This window comes from Tiliqua scincoides, chromosome 1, assembly GCF_035046505.1.
Source record: "Tiliqua scincoides isolate rTilSci1 chromosome 1, rTilSci1.hap2, whole genome shotgun sequence".
Lineage (NCBI taxonomy): Eukaryota > Metazoa > Chordata > Lepidosauria > Squamata > Scincidae > Tiliqua > Tiliqua scincoides.
The window spans coordinates 238,297,383-238,319,059 of NC_089821.1; the positions used below are offsets into that span (position 1 = coordinate 238,297,383).

General features: G+C 42.2%; 1 protein-coding gene across 1 annotated transcript in view; it reads right to left on the reverse strand.

Annotated features, from left to right (window-relative positions):
* Window positions 1–21,426, reverse strand: part of ZNF318 (zinc finger protein 318) — a 32,703-nt gene extending 11,277 nt beyond the window's left edge. Inside the window, exons 1-5 of the mRNA XM_066618366.1 lie at window positions 21,166–21,426; window positions 14,504–14,787; window positions 6,290–6,899; window positions 3,350–4,771; window positions 292–391 (exon numbers count right to left, since the gene is read on the reverse strand). Of these exons, the coding sequence (XP_066474463.1) occupies window positions 292–391; window positions 3,350–4,771; window positions 6,290–6,899; window positions 14,504–14,787; window positions 21,166–21,393 (2,644 nt within the window). The 5' untranslated portion in view covers window positions 21,394–21,426. The remainder of the gene's footprint in view (window positions 1–291; window positions 392–3,349; window positions 4,772–6,289; window positions 6,900–14,503; window positions 14,788–21,165) is intronic.
* Between the last annotated feature and the right edge of the window lie 251 nt (window positions 21,427–21,677).

The window sequence follows — 21,677 nt, forward strand, 5'->3', positions numbered from 1 at the left end:
AAAGCGGTGGAGCAGGAAGCACAAGAAAATAATATTAACACATGCAAAATTACTGTAAAGATACTATGTAGTTAGGTCCACATGCCAGAAGCTGTGTGTTCTGTGGATAGTTCTGACCACAGAACTGTCAGTCAATATGTTGACAGTGATACAGGATGCATACAAACTAGTTCACTGGGATGTCTAAAATAGGAGCGAAATCAATCCCATTCTTTCTGGCAGATTGTGTGGTACCCAACAAAGAAAACAGCCCAGGGAGAAAAGAAAACCTAAAATAAGAGAAACTAGTACCTTGTTGTTTGGAAAGTCTCTCTAACTCAGTTCTTAAATAATGCAGTTTCTTCTGTCGTGCTTCTTGTTCAGCCTTCAATTTCTCCCTTTCCTCTATTACCTGAAATGATAGTGAAAGAGGGAAAAAGGTATTAAACTGCCTCTTTTCACTTATCACAGTCAAAGCAACACTACAAGTGCCATTGTTGCCACTCCCAATGAATCTATTCTTCATCCAAATCATTTCAAAAATCATTTTATTACTCCTTTGAATTAGTATTTGATGCACTCTCCTTGAGCTGGCAACTCATTTCTTTCTATGCTATATCTGTGTCAATTTCTCAATCAAAAACTAAAAAACTTACATGCCCTTCAACGGAGAAATATGATCAATAGCCAGTATGGTATAGTGCTTCTAGAGTTGGACTTAGACCGGGAAGATCCAGGTTCAAATTCCTGTTCAGCCACGAAGATTTCTGGATGACCTTGGGTCAGTCACTTTTTCTCAGCCTAATCTAGGTCACAGAGTTGTTGTAAGGACACAAGGAGGGGAGGAACTATGTATACCACCCTGAGCTCCTTGGAGGAAGGCAGTATAAAAATGTGAAAAATATATAAAAAATAGCTGTTTTCTGTTAAGCTCGTGGTCCATTCCCTACTTCCCATATTCTACTGTAATTAAACTTCAGTGTTTGTAAATGAAACAACTGCACATTCTTTTCAATGTAAACCTGACACTCTTTGCCTCCCATTCCTCTGTTGATTCCATTGTGTTAATTTTAGATTGCAAGCCCCTTGGGACAGTGACTTTTCTTCATTATTTGTTAAATGCCATGCACACTACTAAATGAGTAGTAATACATAAAATTGTTCTGTTATTTAAACTTTAAAATTTCACAAGAAAAATGTCAATAGACAGGTAGCCTACAATCCAACAGTCAACTGTTCCCAAGCCCAATGAAATAAATGAGTCAAAGTGTACGTAACTCTGTTGAGTGGCACCCACAATCTATTATAATGTCAAAGGTGTCCTTTAAGCCATTTCTGCCCAACATTGCATATATGCAACAGGGATCAAATGTGTACACCTGTGGGCTGGGCAAAAATGGGTTAAGCACTCTTTAGTCTGAAAGTATTTGCTTGCTTTCTTGGAAATTTGGAATTTCACTATGTTATTTATTGTTTCTCTTATTGTTTCTCTTTTCTCTTATCTTAATGAAGATAAAACAAATGTGAAGGACTATATTTAAACGTGAAATGTTGATGTGTCTGCCCTTTGTGGCTTGGCTGCTTCTTTCTAGACCAAATACAGGTCCCACCTCCTTACTCACGGATTCAGTTTCAACAAATCGATGGTTTTGAACCCACAAGGTCCAAGTGGAGGCTGGACCTGTATCCTTTGAACATAACCAGTGTGTCCAGAGGGCCTTCTGAGGACAGAGGAGGTCTCCCTTCTAAGGCTTCCAGAAGGTCGAAAATCACTACTTCCAGTTTTAGGCTGAAGACCAGAAGTTGTTATTTTTGCCCTTCCAGAGGCTTTAGAAGGCCTTCTGAGGGTCGAGGAGGCTTCCCTGGCCCTTAGAAGGCCCTCTGGGTGTGACTAGAGCACAGTTAAGGTCTGCTTCCTGATAAGCTCCGTCTAGTTATTTGCAAGAGACCAGGTGCTGGGAGGCAGCCTGAAGGTCGCCATGATCTCCTAAGCTTGTAGTGACCAAGTTTAAGGAAAAATTTCACCCCTCTTTGATAAGTTTAAATTGCATGGGGGAGGGCTGGGGAACAGACATCCGGGGGTACCTGTGATTTCCAGTATCTGTGGGGGAGTCTGGAACAGAACCCCCATGGATACTGGAGCACACCTATAATCTAAACCATCCTGGTCATCCAGGGAGAACGTTGCACTTATATAGATAGTTGGCTTGGCTAGTTGCTAAGCTAGATTGTTAATTGACAGTGCTTTCATATGACACTAATTGTTCTATAAGAATCCTCAGTTAACTCACAGATGATCCTTTAATCAATCTGACAACTCTCACTGCCTGTCATCCTGCATGTTCTTAAAGTCCAAAATTCTCACATTTTTGTGGACAGGTAGCCAGGCATCACTAATGTTTAAAGTTTCTTCCTTTCTATTCATGTTGTTTTGATGTTCCTGAATTTCTATCACCTCCCTGTAGATGCGCGGATGGTATGGTTTAATTGTAGATAACACCTGGGTGTGTTTGAAATCCATCCAGTGGCCTGTTTTTAGGACATTTTCAAGAACAGTCAATTTTTCTGGCTGTTTTAGACTGCAATGTCTCTTGTGCTTTTATCCTTGTGCCAATGCTTCGTTTTGTGGTGCCAAATTACATTTTTTTACATCTACAGGAAATGTGGTACACTTCTCGGGTCTTTGGTCAAGCATATAACCTGCTGCCTCTTACATGTACGCTGATAGATAGGTCCCAAATTGGCTTCTTTTAGCACCCTGCCAATAAGATTCATCACCTTCTTATATACAGCATTAACATTTTAACTCTTTGGGCGGGCCCTTAGTGATGTATCTCCCTGCCAAGGTTTTATTGCTCTCCTGATTTCCAACCATCATTCCCAACAGAAGAGAAGACTAATTAACACTCTTAATATCCTGTGCAAAATGGATTTCTGAACCACAGAATCTTCAGGGTGAGATTGACCATATCACACAGGCTAAATGGATATTCCAGGTTGGAAATCACAAGAGCAAAGCAACCTTGGCAATAAGATACATTACTAAGGGCGCAATCCTAACCCCTTATGTCAGTGCTTTCCAGCACTAAGGGCAATGCAGCTCTGAGGTAAGGGAACAAACATTCCCTTACTTTGAGGAGACCTCCATGAGTGACACCCAACTGCAGAATGCAGCACACATCCCATTGGCACCACTATGCCAGTCCTGGAAAGTACTGACATAAGGGGTTAGGATTGCGCCCTAAGGGAACAGGGGTAAAGTGATCAGATTGAAAAATGGACACAGATATCCAGCATTCACCTCTTCAGGGTAGGTTTCTATATTTTAGTGTTGTAGGCAAGTAATTATCTTAAGTTGAAAATTACTCACCTTTTGCTTCTGGGAAGCTCGATTTCTTTCATCAGATACTCTTTCCATGGCACCTTTAATCGAAGGCTGAGAGAACTGAGGGAGCAATCTGGAGTAAGTAGCAGTGGTAGGAATGTGTACAAGTGCAGAGTCATCTCTCTTGATTTCAGAAGTCCCCTTCCCTGTAGAAACTGTCTCAATAACTCTGAGATTGGGTCGTGTAGGATTTGGTGGCACTGTCAGCGTGACAAGCCCATGTACATCAGAGACTGCAGGCTCACCCTGCTGAGGCGGAGCATACATGGGCCAGCCAGAAGCTGCATAAGCCATATAGTGTCCATATGCATCATAGCCAGGAGGGGCTATTGTGGGAGTGGGATAGTTTGGGGGTAGCTGAGTTGCAGTGAATGGTGAAAAGCGTGAAACTGAATACTGGGAAACCGAGGTGGGAGTAGGAGGCAAATTAGGAAGAGCGGGTGGTGCTGATGGGATTAGAGATACTGGGGGAACAGATCGTTCTGGTGTGCGAACAGGATTGTCTCGCCCTACAGGTTTGCTTTTAATATACTCAGATTTTGAAACAGAGGATATAGCTTTAGAAGATGAATAAGAACCAGAGGGTGACAGAGAGCGCTTTGGCATTGACTCTGGAGAACGAGTATCACTTCGACTACGACGCATCTTCTGTGATTCTGGCTTATGAGAAGCCACCAAATGACGATCAGGAGAACAAGATGGCTTTTTCCCATGGAGTCGTTCCTGCGTGCGAGCAGCAAGCTTACCAATTTCAGCTACACCAATATCAAGACCAATAGTTTTGAGCAAGTCATGGATCTTCTCATACTCTGGTCTAGATTCTTCTGGAGCATCTGGTTTTACAGTGGTGCTAGAAGAAGATAAGGAGCTTACTTTCTGGCTTACAGGTTCTTTCCCACCACTACCCGTTATATTTTGAGTAGGGGGAGAGCGGATAGTAGCGTCATCCTCATCATCACCATAGAGGAATTTCTCTTCATCCTCAATGTCAGGAAAGCTACGTCTTCTCTTTTCCTGAATACTGGTAGAATCTGCCATCATGCCAAGAATACGTGAAAAGCCACTTCCATCCTGGCTGGCCCTTTCATGAGGAAGCAAGAAGTCACTCTGTCGATCTACAGGTTCTGATGTAACCTCATGATACTCTTTCTGTTTTAAAAAACTTCCAAAATTCTGGTCAAAAGAGAAAGTGTTTTGCTGTAGGCCAGAATATTTTCTCCAATCACAAGCATTCCCTTGAGACTCCTTGTTCGCAGACTCTGCAACTGCATTTTTGTTAAATCGTTTGAGGAAATTCTCCACCTCAGATGAAAAAGGAGCAATGCAAGTACGCTGGGGCAAAGGAGGATGATTTGAAAGAAGAGGGGGTTCTTTGACCGAGGCAGAACTGCTAGAAAAGGCTTCAGGCTTTAAAACAAACAAACAAAAAATTATCATTTGTCACTACTTTCAATAAGAAAGTATCCATATTCAACCCATATGACAACAATGCTTTCATATACAAGGATTGCAGCAAACAGTTTAGAACAGTAGTAATCAAACTGGTGGGCTGTGATCCACCAGTTCATGTAAAGGTTCCCCTGTCCCTTTAAGGGGCGGGCAGAGGGTCAATGACAGTGATGGGATCCCCAGGATCACTTCACTAAGGGGGCAAAGAGGGTAATGTACTTACTCAGGGCTGCAGCAGGCTCCAGGAGGTGGAGGGGAACCCCATGCAGCCCTCTGCAGGGCTCCCCGACACTTGGAATGTTGAGAAAAAAGCAAGCATGAACCAGTTTGTGAACGCAACCAGGAGGTAGTTTGTGCTCATTTCATATTTCAAGCATCAAGGAGGCCTGCAGAGGGCTACACGGGGCTTCCTGCACCTCCTGCAGCTTACGTGGGCCATTTGTAAGTAAAAGCACCCCCTCACCCCCCTTAGCGATGCAATCCTGGGGATTGCGTCACTGCACTCGCCCCTCCTCCACAAAAACTTACTTTGGGAATAAGTCTCCCCAAAAGTTTGAGAACCACTGTTTTAGGAAATCAGTAGTAGAAGAGAGAGAAGGGAGGGGGACACTCTGCAAAATATGGTGTTAACTTTCGTATACTGTCAACATGTTATGATTAGGACTGATCCCAAACTGGGGGAGTAATGCCCTACTCTTAACAATTGTTTTCAGAATGTTGCAAAGGGGGAGAAGGATCAAAGCATTGAGTTCAACAAGATCTACTCCCAAATAAGTGTGAGGAGGACTGCAGCCTAAACCTACTGACTAAAATGCCAACACTTGCTTTCCATCCGCATACAAATGTGCATATTGCCAACTTTTAATCCATTTACATTTCACCAAGTGCAACTGTGCCAATGTAACTGTTAGTAGCTTAGGACAGCTTCCAGATATGAAGCTAAAGCAAAGTATTAATTGGTTTATACTGCACAAAGCTAGCATCTACTTTAAGGCACTTATCCACTTTGAGGCACAAAATATAGTTAAATATATAATTTAACCACAAGCACCTTGTCACAAGTATGAAGTAGTATGTTCGCAGCTGTATGCAGACTAAACTGATCTAGTATTTAAAATAAATTTCCCCTTAAATTCAATCCACTAGTTGTCACTAAACCAATTTCAATTCTATGCTTCTCTGGAACAACTCTACCTCATAGAATGGCTTTAAAAAATAATTGATCAACAATTTTGATATTCTGAATTTTACAACCAGTAAAACGTTCTCATTCTGAACCAAATGAAATCTAACATGCTGATTAGACCACAATTTATGCTGAATCAACTCCATGAGGGTAGCCTAGATACTGTTTTGGAAGTACTAGCTCAGTCATTAACTAAGACTGATAGCAGAGATTTAACATTGAGGTTTTAAACAAAATAAAAAAACAGGAATGGACCATTTAACAAGCAGGGGAAACAAGATGGGACAAACCTGCACAGAAGGTTCATCCAATCGTTTTTTCAAGATAGATTTTTTTGGCATTGCTGGTGCTTCATCAGGTCTATAAAGATACCGGGGTTCAGAAGACTGTATTGGATTAGTCAAGCCAGGAATCAGGTAGTCACTGCCAGGAAGTTCTCGACTCAAACGTCTGCTCAACTCCTCCTCTTCTCTTTTTCTCCTAGCACTTTCAAGCTCACGAAAATCTTCATCTAGGTAGGTCGGGCTTGGGCTCCTACTAAGACTTCGTTTGCGGTAATTTCGTGTTCCGGGCAAGAAACCCTGAGAATCTATATTCACATCAAGTAGTCTGTCATCTCTGTCATATCGAGGTCGTTTTGCATCTCGTCCTCTATCCTCTGATGAATATAAGGACTTCCTATGCAGTTCACCATCCCTATCAGATTCTCTTGGCAGATCCTGTAGACGGTCATAGTTCATGCTGTAGTCTGACTGATGGAGGAAGACATCCCTGCTGCGATAGCCTTCATCACGTCTCATATTGTAAGGACTAGGACTTTTCTCATGAGAAGGATATCGCTCAACGCTTCGAGGTCGTGAAAGGCCTCTGCTAAATATTGGGCCATCAGCCAAGTCATCCCTAATGAGAGAGGCACACAGGTTACAACAAAGTCAGCAACTTGAGACAATATCCCAAAGCCGAGGTTGACATAAAATGACCTGCCAACCTTCTGCAAACGAGCCAATGCTACTTGGTTGAACCCGTCATAGTAGGTTCTAGGGATTTTGCATATTAGTAGAAACTTTCACCATCCAAGATATTCGATTCCCCCCCCCCCCAATTCATATGCTGGATGTATTGTGCAGTCTTAAAATATAATAATTTATATAATTTTTATATGCAGTACTATACATTTTTACTCACCTAGACCCTGGTCATCAGGATCTCTGGTTTATCCAAGAATTACCTTGATCAGATCCAAAAATCAAAATGATAGTTGTTGCTGTAGGATCCCCACAACTTCCATCCCAGCAAAGCCATGACTTTCCAACTTTCAGTTCTCTTCTCCTGTACCTACCCAACCTCTCCCTCCCTGTTTTTAGATGTTACAGGTATTACTCTGCACACAGTTAAATTCCACCATGACACAGAACTGATTTAAATAAATAAATAAATTAAAATTTTAAATTCATGAAGTCCTAACTTGCTTCCTGGTTCCATTCCAGAGGTCGGAACCAACGTTTGGAACAGCCAGCTTTTGCTAGCTCAGCAGTATGGTGCCTGCAGAAAAGCACCAGAACCAGAATAAGACAGGCTGTGTCTACAATGAAAGCACCGATGCAGTAATCTGTAACTTGGGGTGTCCATAACTAGGGGAACCAGTGTAGTTATTTTCTAACAGTACTACTCATTTCTTCAAAGAAAGTAAAACTTCCTTACCTTTCCTAAGTAAGTTAAGTAGGCAGGCAGATAAGTGGATAGTTAATTACAAAATATACCAACATACCAAGCAATACTTCCATTAGCACAGGGGATACATTCCCACAAAGTTAAGTGCTGCATGAAACACCTCTATAGACAACATCATTGACAATGAGGCATGAAACTGATGCTGGCTGGCCCTGCGCTACCCAGAATTGTCTGCTCTCATTGGCTGTCAATCATATCCAGAACCAACAGCCCTGCAGCAAAATAGCACTAAAAGAAGAGGTATTTTTGGAGATATTATTGCACTCCCATTTGCATTTTTATAAAAAGATCTGTGCATTTATTAGACTATATCAAGTCTAACTTCTTCCAATTACATAACAGCTTAGGGCCCAATCCTATCCAATTTTCCAGTACCAGTGCTGCTATGCTAAATGGGGTATACACTGCATCCTGTGTTGGGAGGGGCAAGTCTCAGAGGCCTCCTCAAGGTATGGGAACATTTGTCCCCTTACCTCGAGGCTGCATTGCACCAGTGCTGGAAAGTTGGGATAGGATTGGGCCCATAGTCATTATTTCTGTTTAGCTCCTCTGGATACAAAAGAAAATGTAATATCAAATATACATCACAAATTTTACTACTCCAGTATTAATATTTTGATTATATTTAATTGAATCAAGTTAGAAGAATGAATTAATATTCATCTGTCATAACTGAACTCCACTTCCACTGCACTTGAGCTAGAAAGTGACAAAAGCAAGTGAACTAGCTCTCAAAAGGCATGATGCAGATATATACACAGAAATAACTTGTGACTGGACTTGAGTTCAACACAGTAGGATAAACAGAAAAAGTGAGGCACTTTCATGCAAAGTACACTTTCTATGTAGTTCTTATCCCTCTTGAAAGCGTTCTGAAGCTAGAGCAAGGAGGTGGTGACAACAGAATGGATAAGGGGGAAGAAGTTGGTGCAAAGGTATAGAAGCCCCTCTCCCAAAACAGCTGCATTCCCCCATTCATCAAGCTGATGGATAGCTTCTCACCCATCAAACCTTACATGATTTTCCTTACATGATTCCTTACATCAAACCTTACATGATTTCCTTACAGACTGCTTCTCCATGTTACCTTAGCAAAGAAACATCTCACGAATTACTTATTATCAAAACAACTTCCATTATGATATAATACTTTCTTGATCAGTATTCATGATATTGAAATGAACAACGTGCAGGCCGATAGGCCACAGTTAAATAAAGCTCTCCTCACCTAACGTTTTGCCTACTACTTTGGTTCTTTGACTACTTCATCAAAGGACGAAGCTACAGCAAGTAACTCTTCAAACTATCCAGTATAACCGATATAACTGATGTTCTGATCTTAAAGTTCCAAGTCCTATTGTTCTACCTCATCCTTAAAGTCCCAGATACATGTATTTTTGAGCACTGGTAATCAAAAATTATTTACACTCAACGTCTCCTCTCTCCTGTTCATGTTATTCCGATGTTTATAAATGTCTGTGGCCTCGATAAATCTGCGTGTGAAAATGACTGGCAGCACTCAAAAATACAAGTAACCAGGACTAAGAACTGAGATGGAGCTATAGGTACTTGGGACTTTAAGATTAGAACATCAGTTACATCTGTTATACCAAGTAGTTTTAAGATCTACTTGCTGTAGCTTTGTCCTTCAAAAATACCTACCAAAGTAGTAGGCAAAGCATTAGGTGAGAACAGCTTTATTCAACCGTGGCCCATCAGCCTGAATATTGTTCATTTCAATGTCATGAACTTCCATGTATATTTTTTTAATAAAGATTAGCAAAGTTCATATACAAGTGTATTTATCATATTAAGCAGGGTAAGCTCATTTCAAACACTGCTTTCTATGAGATCTCCATGCACTTAATGTTTAGAAAACAACACAAAGAAAACTATCAAAGAAAAAAGCACATTTTCTTCATCATCAGATCAATGATTATTCAAGAAAAATGTGAAGCTACAGTATGTATGCATTTAATTTGTGAGTACATAATATTTACTTACTTTTTATGGTCTAATGTTACAAACAGTTGAACAATGGAAGCTGCTCCCAGTATTAGATAGTATCCAGCATACAGACAGACACAGACACCTTAAACAGCACAGCAATACCAGACATGGTTCTCATGCCACTTTAATGGGAGCAGATGTGCAAACTGTGGGGGTCAATAATATTTGGTATAATCAGGTTTCTGGGTTTTGCAGTCATGAGTGGTTATGAAGGAAAGATGACCAATGGCAAGCAAGAGTTAATTGACCAACTCTATGCATCATATCAAACACAGAATTTTTGCTTAGCTATAGCAGCTCAAATGCCTACTGGCCCTATTACAGGAAAAATATGTTCACAAGATCAAATTATCATTTTAAAGAGCGATGTAATTTGAATCCCTTTTTCATCACCAGGACTATAGTTAGTTTCAGAATAACTTCTCTCAAGCAGTTGTATTAACAGGAAACATATGTCTTCCTTACACTTATCCTGGTATTGCTGTTGCTGTTCATGCCTCTCAAAGATATTCTCACTTCTCATTTTAGATCATCATCATCATCATCATAATACAGGTATTTATATACTGCCTTTCATGGTCTTCAGATTTCTCCTCAGACTTTATTTCAAGGCGGTTTACACAAGCAGGCTATACTAAATCTCAGTACTATACTAATCTAGTAAATAACAAAAATATCAGAAAAAGAAACAAAACTCTAAAAGCCACAACTCCCTCAAGAACAAGTAATTTTCACCTATAACAGTGAAATACACTTGAGAGCACGCTCCACTGCTTCTAACAATATAGCACCCTGACTGCAGAGCATCAAGCACAACCCTCACTTTGGAAATGAAGTTATTGCACAATTCAAGAGAACAATCATAAAACTGTGGCACAATTACATTTTCTTCATAGCATTTTCCCCCTAAATATATCTTTTTCATGTGCAGATGAAACACAGTCTCTAAACATGGATTACAAAAATAGGATGTTTGAGCTGTCAAAGTAAATTATCTAAATTTTAGTACAATAAATCCCCAACATACATACTGGTTCCATTCCAGAGGTCTATAAAGAAGTTGGTATGTACGTACCTTGAAACTGCAATTGTGGCCCAGTACTACTGCAACCTGAAAAGCATCCCTGAGGACATAGTGCACCTGCACAAAAGCGCCAACACACCTGTCCATAACACAGGCACCTGTAATTTGGGGAGCCAGTGTATAGTTTACTGAGTTGGCATCCTTCAGTCTCGGAAGACTATGGTGTCACGCTCTGAACGGTGGTTCTGGAACAGAGTGTCCTCTCCAGTGCGCGAAGCCTGGGTAAAGTAGGTATGGAGGATAGGCTGTTACCCATGCAGCAAATCCCCCCTCTCCACGTCGCTGAAATGGTCCAATGGAAAAGCAGAGGCCAATACGGTTGGTTCCAGCAGCGTCACAGGAGTTGCCAGAACGTGACTGTGTTCAGCCATGAACTGCCTCAGGGACTCTGGCTCTGGATTTTGCCTCGAGGTTGACTCCTGAAGCCTTTTCCATAACTGGATGTAGCCACAAGGCAGTGGAGGTTTGGGATCAGAGTTTTCCTTCTCTCAGATGAGCTGCCTTCCCAGGCTGACGAGCCCCATCTACCCGGTGGCTGTTTAGTCGCCTCTTACGACAAGTACAGCCGAACCGAGGGCCTATTCTTATCCCCAGCCCCCAGGGGATTTTACATAGTTTATTACATAGCCCCATAGTTTATTACACCTGCAGGAATATGCAAGCCTAGTTGCTAACTTTCACCAGAGCACAGAAAACGTACTAAAATGAAGTTTCACTCTTTTTTCTACTTTCTGAAAGCAAACTGTTTCAGTTTCACATGTGCTCTTGCTGCAAGCCCTTTAGATCAGAATCCACTGAAGATAAATGGATTTCTCTCATTTTGAGAGAAAAGGTTCACACAGTTCTGCAGTTTAAAAATATTAAACACTATTTCAGAGAAGATAAGACTCAGAAATTGACATCTTGTTTTCTTAGTCTACCTCTCATCTGTTCCTATAAACTTTTTTTTTTTAATTACAACTGTTTGCTTCATAGCAGGAGGTGTTGTCTGATGGTTGGGTTGCCAGTACTGCATGAAGAGCTAAGCAGGAGATACTGTGGTCTCATTTCTGGATGGGAGACGCAATGCAAGGCTGTCACAAGCTGTGGCAGAACAGAGTTGCTGCTGAGCTGATTAGCCACTGCAGTGAGAGTGGGGGGAGTGTGTGAAGACCAGCTGGCAAAGAACGGAAAAATCCTTGAAGACCTGTGTGGACTTGATTTACAGTGCCTACTGAAGCTTGATGGCACACACATAGAAGATATAACCACACTGTGAAGGCAACATGTGGTGTCTGGGGGTTCTTTGAGTCCTCAGAACATATTGTAAAATCGTCATTGAAAAATGGTGGCTTAGACTAAGCCTGACTATGTAAACCATCTTGAATGCTGTCTAAAAAGCAGAGAAAGGTGGTACAGGTGGAGCCTGTTTATCCGCAGATTATACATCTGCATATCTGGCTCCCCTGGACCCACACTGAGCCAGCTCCACCTGAGTCCAAAGGGCTTTCTGCAGCCCGGAGAGGCAGTGCACATCTGCTCGCTGCATCTTTGGGTTTCAAAACAGCCCAGAGAGGCAAACAAACACCATCTCAGTTTCCCAAGGGAAAGTCCCCAGGCCTTAGAATGCCTTAAAAGGTGAAAAAACGTCACTTCCAGTTTCCCTGGAGAAACCAGAAGTGGCATTTTTTTGCCTCTCTGGGCTATTCTGAAGAGGCTAACATATATGTAGTGTTATTCGCTATTCTGAAGGGGTTAACATATATGCAATATTCTAACACATATGCAACATTAGAATGCCTTAAAAGGCAAAAAAAAAAAAATTCGCTTCCAGTTTCCCTAGGGAAACCAGAAGTGGCTTTTTTCACCTCTCCAGGCTATTCTGAAGCCCAAAGTGACCATGGTAAGTTTGGGAACTGTTGGGTTAGTCTACTAAGCTAGCTGCTTCTGAATTATTCCTTTGTTATGCTAGAGACTCAAATAAAATACAGTTTGGACCCTGCCCCCACTTCAATATGGTAATCCATTCTGAAGGCACCATTGTATTGTAAAAATATTGCAGTGTGAACTCAATAATGCATTGTTTTTTGGTAATTCATTCTAAGACCTCAGAAGTTGAAGCTTCTATCACGGAACTAAGCTATTTCCCTGTATCAAAGGTAATTTAAAATGTGTTTACTGTGCTCTTTACAGCCTGTTACAGTTTAGACAAAGTTGTAATTATAAACACAAATGATAAGCCTATATCCTTATTGATTACCATGATGTTAAAAAATGCTGCTACTGGTCTATACGCTACCCAGAAAGCTCATGTTTGCTTCAATGTTCACACAGGCTACATCCTTCCTGCCAGACACACACCTATTGTTAAAAATGCTGCTGGAATACTACCAAATACTTGCATTCACATCCCTGACTGACTTACCTATCCCCTACAAGGTCCTGTTGGCAACGACTGCTCTCATTATTACAAGGAAAGCTGTCAGCTCAGAAAGAGATAGCTATGACAAGAAAAAAATTCAAATGTAATGACAAATATACTCTATGTATTTATCTAGGAACTGAAACTACCAAGAGTACTTTACCATCAATACAGCAGCTTCTGCACACACCCTACAAAGGGGCCATCACCTTATCTGGCATTTAATACTACACAGGACATTTTGCAATTACTCATTCAAAAGTACCTCTCTAACTAAAAGGCTTACCCGCACACTATCTCATGCAACAAATAGTAGTTTTTCATTATTCAAACAAGAAAATACTGACTATGCAAGGCAATTTTGGAGACTAAACTTAAGCTGCAAGTTGCCACCTACTTTTTGCTTTTGTGATGATACAAGATCAAGTTAGTTTGCAAAATTGCAAATTACAGATGGGGCAGATAAGAAATGATACACCAACAGTGCAAATCTAGGCATGACTACTCAGGAGTAAGTACCAGTAAACAGGGCTTACTCCCAGGAAAGTGCATAAAGAGCTGCAGCCTAATTGAAGGTCAGCAACAGCACATAAGTTAAAGACACAATGAATACCTCTTCGTTTAGGAATCTTGCCATATTAAAACTGTGGTAAAACATTCTACTTTATCAGAATCCCTCTTGTGATTTATTGATTAGATAGAAAAGACAGCCTACTGCTAGCAGAGACCGCAACACCTGAAGTCTGTATCATTAGAGAGTCGTCGTCGTCCCCCTCAAACTCTGTTCTATAAAATAATTCACATACCTAGTGAGAATCTTACTTTGTCTTCAGCCTGGTCAGCTGAATTGAATGGACTCCATTTTTCTCTATAAACTGACAAATGTCCCATTTGATGCATTCTTAACAAAATTTCTCTTAAATTTAAAGATACATTTTATATATCTATTTCTATTACAAATGTTCTTGTATTATCATTCAGAATCTACTACTATTGTAGAATTTTAGTTTCTAAATTACTCAGTAAAGTTTGTTAAGAGCTGTCCTGAGAAAAGCAATCTACTATTAGTAGTTAGTATCCTTTAGTTAGTAGTTAGTATCCTTTAGTTAAAGGATAACTAAAAACCTCTATCCTAGATCAGGGATTCTTTCTGAGAATCCACCCCATCCTTTTAACATTTTCCATATCATCTCACCGAAAGCCTCTCCTGTTTTATATCACTCATGAGACAAGAATCAAGAAGTCTAATTCTGAAAACTGATCTTCAGAGAACCCTACCTGTCCACATCACTTAGGCTATCAACTGGTGAGCCTAGTCTATCAGACAGTCTCCTTCTTTCTGGTGTGTCAACACCATAACGGTCATTGCCAACTGTGATCTGCAAGCTCTGTTCCACTGAAGATTCAGAGTGGTGACTTGGAGAGCGTCGGCCTGGAGAGCGGGAGCGCCTGTCTGTAGAGCAGGAGCGCCTGTCCGGAGAGCGGGAGCGGGAATGCCTGTCTGGAGATCGAGAGCGGGAGCGCCGTCCTGAAGACTGTGAATGCCTGCCTGGAGAATGCCTCTGCAATAGGAAAAAAACGCAATCCCATCATACTAGCTATTCTTTCATCAAAAACATACATTAAAATCTTTCCATTACAGTCAACAATATGGTATGTGATAATATATAAAAAATAAGCCAATACAAATATAGCATCAGTATGCACATTTTACTGCATCAGCGTCAACTTGAGACACACAACACCTATCTGATCTCCACTGAAGACATCTGAGAATAAATACAGTGCAGTTATTCTTAAAAATGAGTCACTTGTAAGAATTACACTGCATTTCAGTTGGCAGCCACTGATTGAGGAAGAATATTTTCTGTAATGGAAAATGTTCCACTGGTATTTTTTTCATTTCTAAAAAATGCATTATTTCATAAAATCATTATTTCATTATTTCAAAAAACAACGCAACAGCTAGATACAACTCATGTGCTGGCATCTTTCAAGCTGAGTGGCCCCTCTCCAATCACAGTGGCCACAGAAGCAGCAACTGCCAGGTGAAGAAGAATAAAAAGACAGTGAGACATAACACCCAACACCTTTTCTATTATAATGAATGATTTTCCCATTGATTGATTTTCTGTAAGATACTCTGGGAGCTGTATGAGCTGAAGAGAGGGAAAAAATACTTTAAATAAATACCATTCACACACTGAGTTCTTAAAGCTATAAATTTTTTTCCCAGGTGACTTTCTCTAAGAAATGCGCTCATGAGTGTATTAAAAATATACATCTCACATGCAATCTATTTATAAATTGAGGGGGCCAAGTGTAATTCAAAATCAAACACATATGTAATCCAAATATTTTTGTGCTGTTAATGTTATTGTAGTTTTTAAAAATTTTATTTAAAAAATTTATACCTCACCTTTCCCAAAGCTCAAGGTGGCATTTTGATATGTTTTTAATATTATACTCTATTTCAGCCCTTTTCATCTCATGGCCCTTTTCATCTCATGGCACACTGACAAGGTGCTAAAATTGTCAAGGCACACCATCACTTTTTTGACAACTGACAAGGCACTTCGCATTGACAGCAGGGGCTCACACCCACCAGTGGCCCTACTAATAAATGACCCCAAACTCTTACCTGCAGACCACCTGTGATACAACAGTGTACCACAGCACAGTGGTTGAAAATAGCTGCTTTATTTGTTAGCCACTCCAAGTACCTTAATGAGATTGAAGGAAAGATACAAATCATTCTAATAAATATGCTAAATCAGAGCTAAATCTATTTAGGACATCAGAAAATTTTCTAGAAAACCCACATTACTGCTTTGACACCATAAAAGACTATATACCAGTGGTTCTTAAACATTTTAGCACCAGGACCCATTTTTTAGAATGACAATCTGTCAGGACCCACTGGAAGTGATGTCATTAACCTGGAAGTGACATCATCAATTTAAGCTTCAAACCTAAGCCATGATCAACCAGAGGTCCTATTACACAGTATGCTTGTGCTGTGTATAGCTCAGAATTCAAACATTCCAGCTCAGGAGTCAAAGGAGAATGCAGACTTGGATCCTTCTCCAATCACACATTTGTCCCCGCTTTGCAGTGTTCCATCTTCCCACCTATTCAGGGCAAAGCAACATGCCTTTTTCCCACCAGGGGCCTGTCCTGCCCAGCAGCTCTGAAACCTGTATTTTCAGCTCTGTATTTTCAGCAGCAGCTGAGCTAGGTGCTACATGACCCATCCAAAACTGGCTCATGACCCACCAAGTGGATCCTGACCCAGTTTGAGAAACACTGCTATACACAATTGGAAGTCTCACAACTGACTATTCCTACAGCCACCTATTGGCAGAATACTGATGACCTCCTCCCTTGGCACCCCCCAAGCCTATGTACAGTCTAAAAAGGAGGGATTAAATAATTGTCCTAATCAATATTCTCTTCTGAAAGGAGAAAGGAAGACAGACATCAAACAAAACCAACATATCCTAAGGGCACTCTAATTGTCTCCAATAACCAGTATGGGCACACACAAGAACACATTTCATATAAGCAGCTACACGCACACTGTAACCAATGTGAACTAATACTGCACTGTACCCAGCTACATTTATCCCAAATGCTAAGCACTTTTAAATTTAAGATTATTTATATCACTTCTTAGAAATATCATTTGCCTTTTCAAAATTACAGTACTAAACGTGTACAGAAAAAGAGTACCAACTGCTATTTCAATAGCCTGCACATGGCTAGTTATGTTTACAAATGAAAGAATGCATTAATGATATATGTTATCCTTTCCACTATTTTTAATGAGATGGCCAGAACATTTAATCTAAAATGAACTTTTTTTTTTAAGTTCAATCAGATACTGATGTCATTAACCAACAATGTGTGCACTGATTAAGAAAGATTATCAATACCATTATGACTGGTATTAGACATCAGAACATGCTGCCTCTCCTGTAGATGTCAAGATGCTGGAAACCTGCAGTCTACAACAGCTTGGCTTAAAAAAAAACTTGATTTGAAAAAAAAATTGGGTTGGTTTGAAAAAAGCACTTTTCTACTCATGTACAGTATACTGCTTATAAGCAGTTGAGTAGCAAACACAGTTTGGGATAATGAGAACAAAACGCAGACTGGAGAAAAGCTAAGGAGGAGGTCCTGCCAAACTCTCCAAGGAGGTCCTGCCAAACTCTCGGGGAGTTTGAAAACCGCTGTAAGTCCTTTCAGGGGCGGGGAGGGAGGCAGCGGGGTTGGGGGGAGGCAGCGGTGCGATCCCCAGGATCGCGCCACTCAGAGGGCTGCAGGGCTCCCTGATGCTTCAAAAGAGAAAGTGGAGCGATTGCTCTCCACCTCTGCTTTAGCAGAAGTGGAACGCAATCGCTCCACTTTCACTTTTGAAACATCGGAGAGCCCTGCAGACACTCGCTCAGGGCTCCTCACACCCCCAGGAGGCTGCAGGAGGCTCTGGTAAGTGCACCCAAGCCCCTGCAGCCCCCTAAGCGGTGCAAACCTGGGGATCGCGCCGCTGCCTCCTGACTGCCCCCGCCCCTTAAGGGGGCAGAGGCTGGGGCATCATGATGCCCCAGTTTGAAAAGCCCTGGCATACACGCAATAGGGACCAAATGTGTACACCTGTGGTTTGGGCAAAAATGAGTCAAGTATGTTACTCAGACTACTTGTTTATTTATTTAAAGAATTTATATCCCGACTTTGCAATACCCAAGTAAATGACCAAGAGGCGAGTAAGTAATTCAATGTGACTAACTTCTAAATAGACATGCACAGAACTGTACAGTTCATATCAGTAAGATTTGATAAACACATCCATGTAACAACAGTTACATACTTTTCATGTGCTATCTTGATATCAAGACAAAAGGTAATATAATGTATATAAACATAATATAATCACAGGCAGGATTACCACCATACCTGCAAGACCCCTTTTCTGAATCCAAATGATTTATAACCCTTTAGCTGTGAGTATTCTTGACTCCTAGTCTGCACTGATTGACTTCCCAATCATATCTTTCAGAAGTCTAGAAAGTCACCAGTCTGCAATTTTGGATCAAATTTTATGCTGCTTCCTGGATTAACATGGATTTCCTGGATTAATGTGGTTCTGATTAACCTCACCTGCAGACTGATAAGAAAAATCATACTTTTCCTGATCAAACTAGTGGTCTTGTTAATACAATTGAATTTGATGGGGAAGCACCTAAGCAGATACTTATGAAGCTACTCAAAAGCAGCTCTGCTCATTTCTAGCCAGCAGATTCTGAACAGTAATAACAGGGGTTTGCTTACCCTTTGGACAGGATCCTGAAGAGAAGCTCCAAATCTTTTTCAATAGGTACATAATTTTTTCAAACCCTACCATACTAGTGTCCCATCCTCAACATGTCTCCAGACAGCTTTCAAACTATTACATTAATTAAATGATCTGGTTTTCCTCTACGATGTCAGGAACAGTTCTGACCCTATGCAGGATAGAAATCATTTTCTCGATTTTCTAACAGCATTTTGGAGATTAACTTTCTGGCTATACTGTCGTTTTGCCAAGCACTTTATGGAAGCACTTTATGGAAGCTGCTTCCTCCACAGTTGTAGGATTTATTTTGACTAAGACTTGATGAAGTCAGATCCTAAGTCTTTTCTGGCACTGCTTCAGCTTCACACAGCCAACATTAAGCCACTACAAGTCATTTTAAATTTGATATAAAATTCAAAGTTCAGAGGCCATTTATTCAAATCCAACAGTTAGGGTTGTAGAAAGATGTTATTTGTCTAAGTACTGATGCAATAAATTGCAAAAAGTTAAAACAAAGATGGTACATTTTTTTATGGCTAGAACTACATCTCTAGGATGTACAACATATTGGGAACTACTACCTTTTTTGCTAGATGCTTAGGCTCTACCAATGTGAAGTAACCCTTTGAAGAAATAGAGTCAGCTGTGAAATAGCAGTTCATACACAAAATTTTCAGTTTTTACACACAAAAAACTCAGATGTGTATTCTGGTCAATATTCTACCCATCCTCCAAGCATTGTTGGGTGGAAAAATTTGAACCTTGACTTCTAGGATCCATTGGATACAAAGGAAAAAACATCTAAGCCACCAGAGCACGTAGGCTTTAGGAATAACTTTAGATCACTATCAAAGCTACCCATAGCTCTGCCCATCCTGAACTACAAAGAAGCAGATCATGAACTAAAAGCAAAAGACTATTATAAGGATATAAATATCCAAATTCTTATTTTATAAGCTATTTCAATGTTGCTCTTGCAAACATTACATTTAATACAAGTTGCCTCTGACTACAAAGCAACTTGTTCTCACATTCTTAGCTGAAATTATTCTCCAATCTCTAAACAGAAGCATCTCTAACAAAGAATCAGAAACTGAAAGAAGTCAAGCATTCTAGGAACCAATCAAATTGGTTCCCCAATCCTAACCAGGATTTTTCATAAATCCTACTAAGGTTCTTAAATTCCAAACACTCATTGCTAGGGCTTGAAGCTATAGTATGGTATGTTTTCTACCACTGAAACTCATTCAAAATTGTCCACGAAGTGTCTCTGGAAAAACTAAGCGAGGGTTCAACAAGCAAGGTGAACGCTGTACTGTCTGACGGTTGTCTCTGTAGAGACAAAATATTAGGTTCCCACTTCATTAATTAAAAAACCATATTCATAGAAACCTGCAGGCCGAACCTACGCATGTTTACTCAGAGGGAAGGCACACTAAATTCAACAGAACTTAGGGCCCAATTCTATCCAACTTTCCAGCACCAGTGCAACTGCAATGCAGACCTTGAGGAGGACTCTGTGACTGCCTCCCAACCATAGGATGCAATGTACACATTGGTACAGCTGCACTGGCACTGGAAAATTGGATATGATTGGTCCTTCTTCCCTTGGTGAATGTACATAAAATTGCAGCCTACATACATTTATAGTTTCAGGGCAGTGATTTACAACCAGTGTGCAGTGGCACACTGGTGTGCTGCGAACGTCTGCAGGTGTGCCGCAGAAATTAGGGGGTGGGTGGGTCATTTATTATGAGGGCCACTGGGGGATGTGAGCCTCCCCACCTGCAGCATGGTGTGCCTTGACAATTGTAACGCCTTGTCAGCGTGCCCCAAGATGACAAAGGTTGAACATCGCTAGCTCATGGCATGTTCTGTCAAGCAGCATGGAACTTACTTCCACAGGCTTGCACAATCAGTACAGCTTCTCCTCTGCTCTGTCACAGAGTAAGGGCCCAATCCTATCCAGTTTTCCAGCGCCGGTGCAGCCGTGCCAGTGGGGTATGCGCTGCATCCTGTGTTGGGGAGGTAGTCACAGAGGCCTCCTCAAGGTATGGGAACATTTGTTCCCTTACTTCGTAGCTGCACCAGCACTGGAGAGTTGGAATAGGATCAGGCCCTAACAGTTGTCTTGGGACCCCTTCCCCTTGGGCTTGAAGGGTGTGCCTTGGGTGAAGCGGTGGTGTAGCTGGAGGGGGGCAGAGCACTCAGCCTGGCAGGGAGGTGGGTGAGCGGCCTCTCCCTTCGGAGCCATTCCTAGAAGGGGGGAACTGCTCTGTGTCCCCCTGCGGGCTGAATGGTCCGCCCCCCTCCAGCTACGCCACCCGGGTGAAGCCACCACATGCGTGTTGTGTGTTGCACATGCAACTGTGTGGGGGTGCTCAGCGGGTCGTCAGAACTGGCCCAGAGATGCAGGTCACTCATGGGGGGCACACCATCTGGGGGAAGGCGAGGAAAGGGAAGGGGGGATGCTCGGCCTGCCAGCGCACGGCGAAGGGCGGGCGAGCGGTCCCTTGAACGTGCGAAGGGGGACGCATCCTCGCAGCCGTCAGCGGGAAGGCTGCCCGAGGCCGCCACGGCAGCGACCTCCCCCACGCGGAGACCGTACCCTGCTGCTGCGGCGCGGGGACGGAGAGCGGCGAGAGGAGCGGCTGCTGGACGGCGAGCGGTAGCGGCGGCCCCGGGGAGAGGGCGAGCGGGATCGGCGCGGGCTGCGGCCCCGAGTCGAGCCGGACTTGGAGGCGCCGGAGCGGGAGCTGCGGGAGGCCGAACTCCCGCTCTCTTTGGACCGGCTGGAGGACGACAAGGCCGAGCGGGCGCCGGCGGTGCGGTACATGATGGCTAACGGCCCGATAGGCCGCGCTCCCTCAGTCCCTCCCGCCCCCCTCTCCCTCTCCCTCTCCCGACCACCCGCCCCCCTCAGCACGCTCCTTGCGCATGCGCACGAGTCGCAAACGCAGTTCGCGAGGCTGAGGAGGGGGGCACATCCGACAAAATGGCGGGCGGAACTCCAGGCACGTGACGGGCAGGCGTCGCGAGAACCTCCGCGCTCCGATGCCTGTGGCAAAATGGCGGCGGCTGGAGTCGGGTCACGTGGGGGGCGGGGCGAGGAGTTGAGGC